The sequence below is a fragment of the Ammospiza nelsoni genome, chromosome 3, assembly GCF_027579445.1.
Source record: "Ammospiza nelsoni isolate bAmmNel1 chromosome 3, bAmmNel1.pri, whole genome shotgun sequence".
Lineage (NCBI taxonomy): Eukaryota > Metazoa > Chordata > Aves > Passeriformes > Passerellidae > Ammospiza > Ammospiza nelsoni.
In genome coordinates, this window is record NC_080635.1 from 109,275,712 (window position 1) to 109,290,510 (window position 14,799).

Here is a 14,799-nt window from a genome sequence, read left to right on the forward strand (position 1 = left end):
AGTCTGCTGGTGGGGTGATGGATCATCAGGCAGAGCCCCTTCACCTCTGCCTGGGCCCAGTGGAACAGGGAGTGATGCTAATTGAGTGTTCAGCCCCTGCCCAAGACTCACAGCCTTTGCAATCCCAACCCTGGCTATCCCTCATCTCCACAGCAGCTGGCCGCCCACCCCCATTCACCATGGCAGCAAGGAGGTGTTTTGACTGCAGCCTCACCTGCATTTCCTCCAAAAGTATCACAATGGCAATCCCAAATCCTGCCTGGCAGAGGATGGGAATATGACCCCACTGTGCAGACAGGACAGCAAGATTGCTTTGCTTTCCTCCCCAAAGCAGGGAACACCTCTTGGTTAAGATTTGCTCTTTTGACTCTGTCAGATTGTACCCCGGTGAAATTCTGTTCATAGGCCTACCTGGTGGTGAAGTTGAGCTTAATGAATTACCCATTGCTCTTCCTTATTTGCCTCTCAATTCCTTAATATATTTAGAGCTAGTTTAGAGTGTATTTATTAGTGGCAGTTCCCAATTTGTATTTCTACAATAAAATGCATGAGTTGTGATTCTGTGACTCTGAAAGTTCTTATTGAACATTACACGACTTACATGTTGAATTTGCCAGAATCAGAAATTCAACTGAACTGCACCCATGCCTTTGGATCACTGAGGACCAGCAAGGGCTTTATTTTCTGCCAAATTTCTACACTCTAAATAGAACCGTAAAATGTGCAAGACTGGAACACAAACTGGATGTAAAAAATGGAATAACAATCCTGCCAACCAGCCACAAATGTTTTGGTATTCACAGAATGAAATGGCTGCAATGAAGAGGTTTCTCTCAATTTTGGTTTACCTTTCCTTCTGCTGTGGCCCTGTGCTGTGGCACATATTATGGGCTGTATGAGTGCCTGGCAGTGGCTGACAGCTCAGTGTGAACACGCTGAGCCCTGTCACTCCCCAGAGGTGGTCACTGAGCCACAAAGAGCGAGGCAGGAACGGTCCCGGGGAGCTCAGGGGCTGCAGAGCCCCGTGCCCACTCCAGCCCTGCGTGTCCTCTGTGCCCCACTGCCTGCAAGGACAGGATTGCCTGCTCTGTGGGACTGCTCTCCTGGCCTGCTCTCACCTGGAGATGAGCTTGGCTTTTCCACTGCACTCTGGCTCAGTGAAACACCCAGACAACAGGCTTTGCTCTCAACTCGAGAAACAGCTTGAGGAGTCAGGAGTGGAGAAGACAACTTGTTAAGAGCTGACTGCAGCCCCTATTCGACTTGCCCCTGTGCTGCTGTTAGGGAGGAGGTGGGGATGAAGTAGGGAAGTTGAGCCTCAGATGATAGGGGTGTGGGGGGAGTGGGATCAAGTTTTCCATTTCTTCCTCATTATCATGCCCTATTTTCTTTTTTAAAATAAATTAAGCTCATTTCCCTGTGTCAAATGCATTGTGTCCATGACAGTAACTGGTGAGTGATCTCCCTGCCATTATTTCGAACCCTTGTATTCCCACCGTGTTTTTCATCCCTGCCCTTCCTGTGGGTAAGAGAGAAGGAAGAGCTCAGTGGAGTTCTGGCTTCTCCCTGAGGGCAACCCATCACAGCAGGTGAAACATGAAATAGTGCCAACAAATACAAAACAGAACCTGAATTAGTCACTTCTACCAGCAGCTCAGGTCCAGAGGCAGATTGTAAGCATCTCTGGTGGACATATCTCCCTATGAAAGGCCTTCAAAAAACAGAAACAGCCACAAATCCCTTCTTCCTCAGCTGCTGCTCATGCAGTTCCTGCTTTTATCTGACACTCCTCTGCAGTTTCATGGGAAAACCCTGGAAGATTCACCTCATTCCCTACATCCAGTGCAGCATCCATCCCTCCCAACTTCACATGACACAACACTCAGCAGGCAAAACCCAGCACCTTGCACATCTTACCACGCAAAACACCACACAAAGTCCCAGAAAACAACATTGCAGATCCATTCTTCCATTTCCCCATGAAACCCCTGAGAATGTGACAGCCAGCACAGAATACCGCTCCTGTGCACCAGCCCCACTCAGCTGGCACTGCAGGGGACAGGGTGTCCATCAGCACAGCCACCCTGCACAGCCCATGGGGACAGATGCAGGATGTGCCCAGCCTGGAGAAGCTGACACATGACAGGTGTCAGAACTCAATGGGAAGGGCTGCCCTGTGCTGGAACAGAATGGAAAACTGCTCTGGGTCACATTCCAAGTCTTTATGGCGGCCAATCAATGCAATTAGGAGCATGTGATATGAATATTCATGTAACATCCTGCTGGCTGTTCTATCCCACAGAAAACATGACTATCAGCGTTTGGAAGAGAGAAAATGCTGGGGGTTCATTTCCTGTAGCCATAGAGCTCTTGCTTGGGCTTTCATTTCTCCTGCCTCCACCACAGCATCAGATGAGATCTCCTTGGTTGCTGCGGTCCTGATGTGCAAGGCCAAATGGGACAGGTCCTGTACTACCCCAAAGGGCACGGGCAGTCCATGCCCTACAAAGTTTAACACAACTTGCCTGGGAAAAACCTCAGAGCTTTCAGAGTCTAAATTCATCTGGAAGTTTTAGGGCACTGCAGTGTGGGGGAAACTCAGCATGGAGCCATCTTTGAAAGGCTTCACTTTCCCAAGCAGATGTGATTGGAATCACGGCACAGGGACTTGTCTGATTTTTACCCTTTTATGTCATGTGCTCCAAATTAAACTTGTAAGAAGTACCAGCATTATTTTCTTGGCTCCCATCACCTGCCCCAATATGTGTCTCATCACTAATACATAAGGTAATGCCATTGGAAAAACCAACATGGATTTCAATGCCTGTGAAGCATCAAAATGAACTCCACTTCTCCAGCATCAGGGCTGAATGTTGTAGCATCCAGACTCTCAGACTGAAAAGGACACTGAGTCCCCTGACCTGCTGAGCACAGCCAGGGCTCTGCATGATCATCATAGGCAAAGGAGCTAAAGAAAAACCCAGATCCTGAAGCCTGACACTGATCAAACAGGCATCAGTATCAAAATCAAAACACTCTCCACCACAGAAAACATCTCCGCTCTTTGTGACACCTGCCACAGCCCCCCCAAACCAACATTCAAATAGTCAAGAGTGGCCCCGGGTAAGGGGATACCCAGCACATTTACATCCCTGCACCTGCCCTGTGCCCACAGCAGCGGCACCAAAACCCCCCCAGCAGCAGCAGCAGCAGCAGCAGCAGCTCTATAAAGCTCCTGTTGCCATCCCTGACACTCCACCAAGAGCAGCCACTGACCTGCCTCAGGCTCTGCTGCCACAGCCCCCTTGGCCAGCACAGCTCTGCTCCACAGCTCACACCATGGAAGCTTCTCTCTTTCCACAGCAATCCAATGTCACTTCATACGGGCCCACAACTGTGGCCATCATCACCCTGGAGGTGTCTTTGGGCATGTGGATCAATGCCTTCCTTGTTTGTGTGCTTTGCATTGGCTGGGTCAAAAAGAAAACCTTGAACTCTAATGAGAAGATCTTGCTGCTGCTGGGATGCTCCAGGATATCCTATTTGTGCTTCACATGGGTATATCACTTCCTTTCAATGATTTATCCACATATCCTTCATGTTCAAACCATACGTCAACTAATTAGATCTTTGGCAACCTTTTTTAATTATTCCAGCTTGTGGGTCTCAGCCTGTCTTTGTGGTTTCTACTGCATAAAAATTGCCAATTTCAGGAACAGCTTCTTCATCTACCTGAAAGTAAAAGTTGACAGGATGGTGCCCTGGCTCTTGTTGGGGTCAGAGACTGTAGCCTTGGCTATGAGCGTCTTTATCTCTGACCTCTCTGAAACTCTGCAGATGAACAACATCACTTCCACCAGTCAAGGAAATTTTTGGGAAGTAACTATCAGGAAGGATATACATCTTTTCTCTACTTTTTTACTGTCTGGTTTTGTATTTGCTGCCTCATTCCTGGTAGTCACCTTTTCTGCTGTTTTCCTTCTCTTTTCTCTCTGGAGACACAAGCGCACGATGCAGACAAGCTCCATGAAGGACCTCAGCATGGATGCCCACATCAGAGCCATGAAATCTGTCCTCTCCTTCTTAGTGATGTACAGCATCAACTTTGTATGTTTGGTCTTGACAATAATTTATGCCACGAAGAAAGAAAATATCATGAAACTCCTTTTATACATGTACCTTTGTGCTTTTCCAGGTGTTCATTCACTTATTCTGATTTTCAGCAATCCCAAGCTGGAAAAGGCACTGCTGAAGATGCTGTCCTGTGTGAAGTTAGAGTTTTTCATGAAGTAGGAGCTGTGATAACAGCTGGAGTGCATGCAAAATCTTGAAAACTGTAAAACACAAGGAATTGAATTTCTGATGCAACTCTCCAGGCAGTGTAGATGATACTGATGTTCACTCTTCAACATGCAAATTATTAAAACTTTATTTGTATCATTTTAGCAAAATTATTGTGAGCTAAATATGTTATTATCATATTTAGATTTAGCTAAATCTTTGAAAAATATTTTTATAAAAACAAAGTCATTTAGCCCTGATGGTAGGAATGATGCCTCAGCCCCTGTGTGGTGAAGGGATTCATGTGGGCATGAGGTCTGCTGGTGGGGTGATGGATCATCAGGCAGAGCCCCTTCACCTCTGCCTGGGCCCAGTGGAACAGGGAGTGATGCTAATTGAGTGTTCAGCCCCTGCCCAAGACTCACAGCCTTTGCAATCCCAACCCTGGCTATCCCTCATCTCCACAGCAGCTGGCCGCCCACCCCCATTCACCATGGCAGCAAGGAGGTGTTTTGACTGCAGCCTCACCTGCATTTCCTCCAAAAGTATCGCAATGGCAATCCCAAATCCTGCCTGGCAGAGGATGGGAATATGACCCCACTGTGCAGACAGGACAGCAAGATTGCTTTGCTTTCCTCCCCAAAGCAGGGAACACCTCTTGGTTAAGATTTGCTCTTTTGATTTTGTCAGATTTAACCCTGGTGAAATTGTGTTCATAGGCCTACATGGTGGTTAAGTTAAGCCTAATAAATTACCCATTGCTCTTCCTTATTTGCTTCTCTTTTCATAAATGTATTTAGAGTTAGTCCAATGAGTGTATTTATTAGTGGCAATTCCCAATTTGTATTTCTACAATAAAATGCATGAGTTGTGATTCTGTGACTCTGAAAGTTCTTATTGAACATGACAAGACCTACATGTTGAATTTGCCAGAATCAGAAATTCAACTGAACTGCACCTGGGCTTTTTTATCTCTGAGGACCAGCAAGGGCTTTTCTGCCAAATTTCTGTACTCTAAATGGAACAGAAAAATGTGCAAGGCTGGAACACAAACTGGATGCAAAAACTGGAATAACAATACTGCCAACCTGCCAAAAATATTTTGGTATTCACAGAATGAAATGGCTGCAATGAAGAGGTTTCTCTCAATTTTGGTTTACCTTTCCTTCTGCTGTGGCCCTGTGCTGTGGCACATATTATGGGCTGTATGAGTGCCTGGCAGTGGCTGACAGCTCAGTGTGAACACGCTGAGCCCTGTCACTCCCCAGAGGTGGTCACTGAGCCACAAAGAGCGAGGCAGGAACGGCCCCGGGAGCTCAGGGGCTGCAGAGCCCCGTGCCCACTCCAGCCCTGCGTGTCCTCTGTGCCCCACTGCCTGCAAGGACAGGATTGCCTGCTCTGTGGGACTGCTCTCCTGGCCTGCTCTCACCTGGAGATGAGCTTGGCTTTTCCCACTGCACTCTGGCTCAGTGAAACACCCAGACAACAGGCTTTGCTCTCATTTGGGGAAACAGCTTGAGGAGTCAGGAGTGGAGGAGACAACTTTTTAAGAGCTGACTGCAGCCACTATTCGACTTGCCCCTGTGCTGCTTTTAGGGAGGAGGTGGGGATGAAGGAGGGAAGTTGAGCCTCCAATGAAAGGGCTGTGGAGGGAGTACAATAAAGTTTTCCATTTCTTCCTCCTTATCCTGCTATATTTTCCATATTTAAATGAATGAAATTCATTTTCCTGATGTCAAATGCATTGTGTCCCTGACAGTAACTGGTGTGTGATCTCCCTGCCATTATCTTGAAACATGAGTTTTTCCATCCTCTGTTTCACCCCTGCGCTTCCTGTTGGTGAGAGAGAAGGAACAGTTCAATTGTCGTGGTGAGGGAGAACTCAGATGTTCAATATGAGTGATCAGCAAGCTTCATTTATTGATGGGAGCATCAGATATTGATGCACAATAAGTAATAAGCTCATACATATTCTGTAAGCCAAGTATTCTATTGCTTATGCTATAGATATCAGCTCCTCTCTTACTTCCTCACTCCTTACGACTTACATCTTCTTTTCCTCACGTCTCTCTCTCAACTACAGCACCTTGTTATCGCACCACAGCTATGCTCAAGGACACAGTGTCCTTGCAGCCGTCGGGGACTCAGATTAGCCGGGTCCGGTACTTTCCCAATTCTTGGTCAGCTATCCAAAGCATGTCTACGTGGCCTTTGTCACGTAGCCATTCCTTCACAATTCCCCTGTTTGCTTTTTGCACAGGCAATGTTTGATTAAATGCAGCAGATATCATCCTTCAGGGAGCATTGCAGGTTTAGGCAGTCTGGGCTTCAGGGCTCCCATACTATGCATCTGATCATTGACAGCACATAGATCATGCAGGAGTCGATATTTGCCAGATTTTTTTTTGATGACAAAAATAGGAGTATTCCAAGGACTAACAGATAGCTGCAGATGTCCTTGTTCAAACTGTTCCTGTACCAGCTTGTGTGCCTGAATGAGACTTTCCCCTTTTAAAGGCCATTGCTCAACCCACACCGGCTCCTCTGTTTTCCATCAGAGTGGGATCGGGAAAGTCCTTCCAATGGCCATCCTTATAAAGGGAGATCTGTGGTAAGGACCATTCCCAACTGTGCCAACACATCGCCGCCCAGCAAGGCGTGGACACCCTCAGGGAGCAGTATTACAGAAACTGTACAGGTGACAGTCTTTCCCTCCATAATAATTTTCTGCAGAGGGGATTTCCATGCAAGCATGAGTCCTCCTACTCCTGTGAATGTAGAGTTTGCTTCGTGGGTGGGCCACTGGGGTGGCCATTTCTGCGTCTCTATGATGCTGACGTCTGCGCTGGTATCTAAGAGTGCAACCAGGGTGATGGTTTAATCCTGATACTGGATGTCAATTTGTTTTTTAGGACGATGCTTTAAGTCCACTGTTAACAATGACATTGTTCCTGTGGAACCAAAACTACCTCCACCACGTTGCTGCTTGCCAAGTGGTAAAGTTTTTCTGGTTAATTGAGGCAAGGGGATCAATTGAGCAATTCGCGATCCAGCCGGAATGAACAATGGCGGGAATAGCTTTTGCACCATTGTTTGTATTTCACCTGTATAATCGGCATCAATTAGTCCAACAACAATAGTAAGTCCCAATATGCTGGCAGACGAGTGTCCAATCAATAAAGCTCCCACTGGTTGTCCGCCTGCTGTAACAGGCCATTTGACCCCCGTTTGGATACATTGCGGCTTGCAGTCTATTAAGGTACAGTCTACTGAGGTTGCCAGGTCCAAACCGAGGCTCCCTCTGGTTGTGGGGCTGAGGGAGGAGGCGCTTGTGCTGGGAAGGCGCTCGGGTTCTGGGCCGCCATTTGTGTCGGACTGGGGCGACCCCTCCCACTGGGCTTCCCGTTTCCCGAGGCGCGCCAGCAGGCTGACTCCTTGTGTGTGTTGGACTTGCAGCGCCAGCACCACACAGCTCTCATTGTACAATCCCGTTGCATATGGCCAGCAATTCCACAGTGGAACCATCGGAGTTGTGATAGTCCTTTTCCTTGTGGCCAATTTACTGACGTTTGCAAGGGGGCAAGAGCTGCCAACACCTGACTCTGTGTCGCCTGTGCCTGTTCCCTTAAACTACTTCCCAGTTCTCTCACTGCTTCCACTAACATAGCCTGTGGCCCCACCGGTACCTGAGCCATTAATTCCAAAGCCTCCTCAACAGTCCAAGTACCAGGGAGTGTGACAAGTATACTCCAAGTGGTGGGATTGCAATTTTGTAGAGCACGTTGCTTTAGTAGTGCTCCATGCATATATTCAGGGACCCCTGCTGTCTGGATAGCATTTGCCACTCTCTCAATAAACAACCCAAATTCTCTTCTCTTCCTTGTTTAATTCCCATATATGAGGGAATACCTCCTGGGGATTTCACCCTATCGAGCCCCACCCGGGCTAACCTCATAGCCTCCCTCAGCTTCTTGGGCCCGATTAGTGCTTGCGCCTCTGTCCTTAGGTATGCCCCTAACCCCATAAGCTCCTCTACAGTAACTCCATATAGCGGATCTCCTGGCTGTCTCGGGGTAGCCACAGACTCTTGGCACGCGGCCTGCCAGTGAGCATTAAACAACAATTGTTGATGCTGGGTAAGCACTAGCCTCATGAGGCTTTTAATATCTGATGGCAACAGTATGTTTCCTCCCCACAAATAATTCAACATCTGGCGAGTGGGTCCTCCTTGTATACCACACTCACTTACAGTGGCACGGAGCTGTGCTAGCCACTTCCAATCTAAGGCAGTAATCGTTGCTTGCAAGCCTCCAGCAGGATTTGGGGCGCAAACCACCGGACAAGCTACCTCAAGTAAGGCATCAGCAGCTGCTGGATTGCCTGCGGCTATCACCTTTCCTGTTTTTTCGCCATGCCTTACGTCTTTCACTAGCAATTCGCACCGCCTCTGGGTCAAGCATTTCTTGTGTTCCTTCCCCGTCGTCCCCTCCAGCCAGAGCGCGGTGCCAATCCTCCACTGCCAGCAGAGGCGCAGAAAGAGCGGCTCAGGCGGTTGCTGCCAAGGCTGTCCCCACTAGCAAATACACTGTGTTAGTTGCTGGGGGCAGGGGATAAGAGAACGCAGATGTTGAGGCCCCGCTATTCTCACAAGGAACAGGCATTCCCAGTCAAGCAGAGGCTGCCTGAGCAGCCTTCTGCTCTGCCTGGTGTTGTTTTAGTGCATTAGAGACAATCCGCCAAGATTTAGACAACATTTTTGCAGACTTGCAATCATCTAGCACAGCTTCCCATAACTTATCCCCAAACCAACACCACTCTAAATACTCAAAGACCTGGTTGGGATCTACAAAGCACCCTTTTGCAACCCCATATTCAAGCAATCCCGGGAGCTCTTTTCCCAGGTCGATAACCTGTAATCCCTGCTTTTCTAAAACGTATTTAAAAAGATCATACACCGCTTGCCCCTCCATACCTTCTAATCTAGTCGTCAGCGCTGTTGCAGACCTTGCAAGATGTCGGCGGCGCTTAGTTGGCCGAGACCCCTCACTAGGATCGCTCGAGGCACGGAGTCCACTCTATCAGTTCCCATGCTGCATCGGGACCGACACAGATACTGCGCAGACCGTGGCTTGCAGGTCCAAGCCCCTCATTAGAGTCCCTGTTCAAGGTGCCATTATGTTGCGGTGAGGGAGAACTTGGACGTTCAATATGAGTGATCAGCAAGCTTCATTTATTGATGGGAGCATCAGATATTGATGCACAATAAGTAATAAGCTCATACATATTCTGTTAGCCAAGTATTCCATTGCTTATACTATAGATATCAGCTCCTCTCTTACTTCCTCACTCCTTACGACTTACATCTTCTTTTTTTCATGTCTCTCTCTCAACTACAGCACCTTGTTATCGCACCACAGCTATGCTCAAGGACACAGTGTCCTTGCAGCCCTCAGAGACTCAGATTAGCTGGGTCTGGTACTTTCCCAATTCTTGGTCAGCTATCCAGAGCTGACGTGGCCTTTGTCATATAGCCATTCCTCCATACTCAATGGAGTTCTGGCTGCTCCCTGAGCGCAACACATCACAGTAAGTGAAACATGAAATATTGCCAGCAGATACAAAACAGAACCTGATTTGGTCACTTGTAACAGCAGCTCAGGTCCAGAGACAGATTGTAAGCAGTTGTGCTGGACAAATCTCTCCTGTGAAAGGCCTTGAAAGGATAGAAACAGTCACACATCCCTACTTCCCCAGTTACTGCTGCACATGCACTTCATGCTTTAACCTGAAAGCCACAGTTGATTGCACAAAAATAGTCCTGGAAGATCAATCTCATTCCCTACATCCAGTGCAGCATCAACCCCTCACAACCTCACATGCCACAAGACTCAGCAGGCAAAATCCAGCACCTTGCACATGTTACCACAGAAAACACCAGAGCTCCAGCGAACCATGCTGCAGATCAATTCTACTATCCCCATGAAAACCCTGAGAATGTGACAGCCTGCACAGAATCCCTCAATTGTGCACCAGCCCCACTCAGCTGGCACTGCAGGGAACAGGGTGTCCCTCAGCACAGCCACCCTGCACAGCCCATGGGGACAGATGCAGGATGTGCCCAGCCTGGAGAAGCTGACACATGACAGGTGTCAGAACTCAATGGGGAATGGCTGCCCAGTGCTGGAACAGAATGGAAAACTGCTCTGGGTCACATTCCAAGTCTTTATGGCGGCCAATCAATGCAATTAGGAGCATGTGATATGAATATTCATGTAACATCCTGCTGGCTGTTCTATCCCACAGAAAACATGACTATCAGCGTTTGGAAGAGAGAAAATGCTGGGGGTTCATTTCCTGTAGCCATAGAGCTCTTGCTTGGGCTTTCATTTCTCCTGCCTCCACCACAGCATTAGATGAGATCTCCATGGTTGCTGTGGTTCTGATGTGCAAGGCCAAATGGGACAGGTCCTGCATTACCCCAAAAGGCATGGGGAGTCCATGCCCCACAGAGCTTAACACAACTTGCCTGGGAAAAACCTCAGAGCTTTCAGAGTCTAAATTCATTTGGAAGCTTTAGGGCACTGCAGTGTGGGGGAAACTCAGCATGGAGCCATCTTAGAAAGCCTTCACTTTCCCAAACAGATGAGATGGGAACCCTGGCACAGGGAATCGTCCCAGTTTTTTACCCTTTCCCTCCACATGCTCCAAATTACATTTGTAAAAAGTACCCCATTTATTTTCTTGGCTCCTATCACCTGCCCCAATATGGGGTCCTTGACTTACACTTAAGGCAATGCCATTGGAAAAACAAACATGGACTTCAATGCCTGTGAAGCATCAAAATACACTCCAGTATTACAGCTTCTGGACTCAATGTACCAGCATCCAGACTCTCAGACTGAAAAGGACACTGAGTCCCCTGACCTGCTGAGCACAGCCAGGGCTCTGCATGATCATCATAGGCAAATGAGCTAAAGAAAAACCCAGATCCTGAAGCCTGACACTGATCAAACAGGGATCAGTATCAAAATCAAAACACTCTGCACCACAGAAAAACATCTCCGCTCTTTGTGACACCTGCCACAGCCCCCCCAAACCAACATTCAAATAGTCAAGAGTGGCCCCGGGTAAGGGGATACCCAGCACATTTACATCCCTGCACCTGCCCTGTGCCCACAGCAGCGGCACCAAAACCCCCCCAGCAGCAGCAGCAGCAGCAGCAGCTCTATAAAGCTCCTGTTGCCATCCCTGACACTCCACCAAGAGCAGCCACTGACCTGCCTCAGGCTCTGCTGCCACAGCCCCCTTGGCCAGCACAGCTCTGCTCCACAGCTCACACCATGGAAGCTTCTCTCCTTCCACAGCAATCCAATGTCACTTCATACGGGCCCACAACTGTGGCCATCATCACCCTGGAGGTGTTTGTGGGCATGTGGATCAATGCCTTCCTTGTTTGTGTGCTTTGCATTGCCTGGGTCAAAAAGAAAACCTTGAACTCTAATGAGAAGATCTTGCTGCTGCTGGGATGCTCCAGGATTTCCTCTTTGTGCTTCACATGGATATATCGCTTCCTTTCAATGATTTATCCCCTTATCCTTCATGTTCAAACCATACGTCAACTAATTAGATCTTTGGCAACCTTTTTTAACTATTCCAGCTTGTGGGTCTCAGCCTGTCTTTGTGGTTTCTACTGCGTAAAAATTGCCAATTTCAGGAACAGCTTCTTCATCTACCTGAAAGTAAAAGTTGACAGGATGGTGCCCTGGCTCTTGTTGGGTTCAGAGATTTTAGCCTTGGCTATTAGTATCTTTACCTATGTCCTCAGTGAATCTCTGCAGATGAACAACATTACTTCCACCAGTCAAGGAAATTTTTGGGAAGTAACTATCAGAAAGAACAAACATCTTTTCTCTTCTCATTTTCTTGCTGGCCTTGTGTTTGCTGCCTCATTCCTGGTAGTCACCTTTTCTGCTGTTTTCCTTCTCTTTTCTCTCCGGAGACACAAACGCACGATGCAGACAAACTCCATGAAGGACCTCAGCATGGATGCCCACATCAGAGCCATGAAATCTGTCCTCTCCTTCTTAGTGATGTACAGCATCAACTTTGTATGTTTGATTTTGAAAATAATTTATGCCACGAAGAAAGAAAATATCATTAAACTCCTTATATACATGTATCTGTTTGCTTTTCCAGGTGTTCATTCCCTTATTCTGATTTTCAGCAATCCCAAGCTGGAAAAAGCACTGTTGAGGATTCTCTCCTGTGTGAAGTGTGAGGGTTTTATCAAGTAGGAATTGTGATATTAGCTGGAGTCCATTCATATCGTTGATCTGTTATAGGAGAAAACAAGTAATTGAATTTCTGATGCAGGTCTTCAGGCAGAGTAGATGATACTGATGTTCACTCTTCAACATGCAAATTATTAAAACTTTATTTGTATCTTTTGAGCTAAATTATTATGAGCTAAATATGTTATTATCATATTTAGATTTAGCTAAATCTTTGAAAAATATTTTTATATTAACAAAGTAATTTAGCCCTGATGGTAGGAATAATGCCTATGCCATTGTGTGGTGAAGATATCAATGTGGGCATGAGAGTCTGCTGGTGGGGTGATGGATCATCAGGCAGAGCCCCTTCACCTCTGCCTGGGCCCAGTGGAACAGGGAGTGATGCTAATTGAGTGTTCAGCCCCTGCCCAAGACTCACAGCCTTTGCAATCCCAACCCTGGCTATCCCTCATCCCCACAGCAGCTGGCTGCCCACCCCCATTCACCATGGCAGCAAGGAGGTGTTTTGACTGCAGCCTCACCTGCATTTCCTCCAAAAGGATCGATTTGGCATTTCAAATCCTGCCTGGCAGAGGATGGGAATATGACCTGTGGAGAGTTTAGTTCAAGCATGGCTTAAAGAAAAAGGCCATGAAGGCATACCTTTGAGAGAAAAGTAAAAGGTAGTTGTAAAGCAGCTCCAAAAGCAGTTCCCAGGCTTGATTTCTATAAACAATTAGGCTCTCTCATGCATCACTTTATAAACAATATGGTTCTCAGACAGTCTTCCCATAACAAGCAAAACATCCTCTCTGGGAAAAGATGGCACCCTGGGAACAGATATGGAAGTTTTGGGAACCTTTCATATCACAGTGGGAACACTGGTTCTGTTTTTAATAAACAATTATAGGTATTGTAAAACAAAAGGAGTGGTTAGAGTTTTCTCTGTTAGCCTATCATGAGCTTGGATTTTGTAATATGCATGAAGTTAATTAACACTCTTATATAAAGTGACTGATCAATCAATAAATCGGAGTTCGATGCATCAATCGGATGGTCGTCTCCCCTTCACTTCAATAATGACCCCACTGTGCAGACAGGACAGCAGGATTGCTTTGCTCTCCTCCCCAAAACAGGGAACAGCCCTTGGTTAAGATTTGCTCTTTTGATTGTGTCAGATTGTACCCCGGTGAAATTCTGTTCATAGGCTCACCTGGTGGTGAAGTTGAGCTTAATGAATTACCCATTGCTCTTCCTTATTTGCTTCTCTATTCCTTAATATATTTAGAGCTAGTTTAGAGTGTATTTATTAGTGGCAGTTCCCAGTTTGTATTTCTACAATAAAATGCATGAGTTGTGATTCTGTGACTCTGAAAGTTCTTATTGAACATTACAGGACTTACATGTTGAATTTGCCAGAATCAGAAATGCAACTGAGATGCACCCATGCCTTTGGATCACTGAGGACCAGCAAGGGATTTATTTTCTGCCAAATTTCTACACTCTAAATAGAACCGTAAAATGTGCAAGACTGGAACACAAACTGGATGTAAAAAATGGAATAACAATCCGGCCAACCAGCCACAAATGTTTTGGTATTCACAGAATGAAATGGCTGCAATGAAGAGGTTTCTCTCAATTTTGGTTTACCTTTCCTTCTGCTGTGGCCCTGTGCTGTGGCACATATTATGGGCTGTATGAGTGCCTGGCAGTGGCTGACAGCTCAGTGTGAACATGCTGAGCCCTGTCACTCCCCAGAGGTGGTCACTGAGCCACAAAGAGCGAGGCAGGAACGGCCCCGGGGAGCTCAGGGGCTGCAGAGCCCCGTGCCCACTCCAGCCCTGCGTGTCCTCTGTGCCCCACTGCCTGCAAGGACAGGATTGCCTGCTCTGTGGGACTGCTCTCCTGGCCTGCTCTCACCTGGAGATGAGCTTGGCTTTTCCCACTGCACTCTGGCTCAGTGAAACACCCAGACAACAGGCTTTGTTTTCAACTGGGGAAACACCTTGAGGATTCAGGAGTGGAGGAGACAACTTGTTAGGAGCTGACTGCAGCCCCTATTCGACTTGCCCCTGTGCTGCTGTTAGGGAGGTGCTGGGGATGAAGGAGGGAAGTTGAGCCTCAGATGATAGGGGTGTGGGGGGAGTGGCATCAAGTTTTCCATTTCTTCCTCATTATCTTACTCTATTTTTTATATTTAAATGAATGAAATTCATTTTCCTGATGTCAAATACATTTTGTCCAT

General features: G+C 47.1%; 2 protein-coding genes across 2 annotated transcripts; both read left to right on the plus strand.

Moving 5' to 3' along the window:
• Nucleotides 1-3,339: 3,339 nt before the first annotated feature.
• On the plus strand, nucleotides 3,340-4,293 carry LOC132071485 (taste receptor type 2 member 9-like). The gene has a single exon (XM_059469085.1). The coding sequence runs from the start codon at nucleotides 3,340-3,342 to the stop codon at nucleotides 4,291-4,293; it is 954 nt and encodes a 317-aa protein (XP_059325068.1).
• Nucleotides 4,294-11,621: 7,328 nt separating this feature from the next.
• LOC132071411 (taste receptor type 2 member 9-like) lies at nucleotides 11,622-12,575 on the plus strand. Its single transcript, XM_059468991.1, has one exon. The coding sequence runs from the start codon at nucleotides 11,622-11,624 to the stop codon at nucleotides 12,573-12,575; it is 954 nt and encodes a 317-aa protein (XP_059324974.1).
• The last annotated feature ends 2,224 nt before the right edge of the window (nucleotides 12,576-14,799 follow it).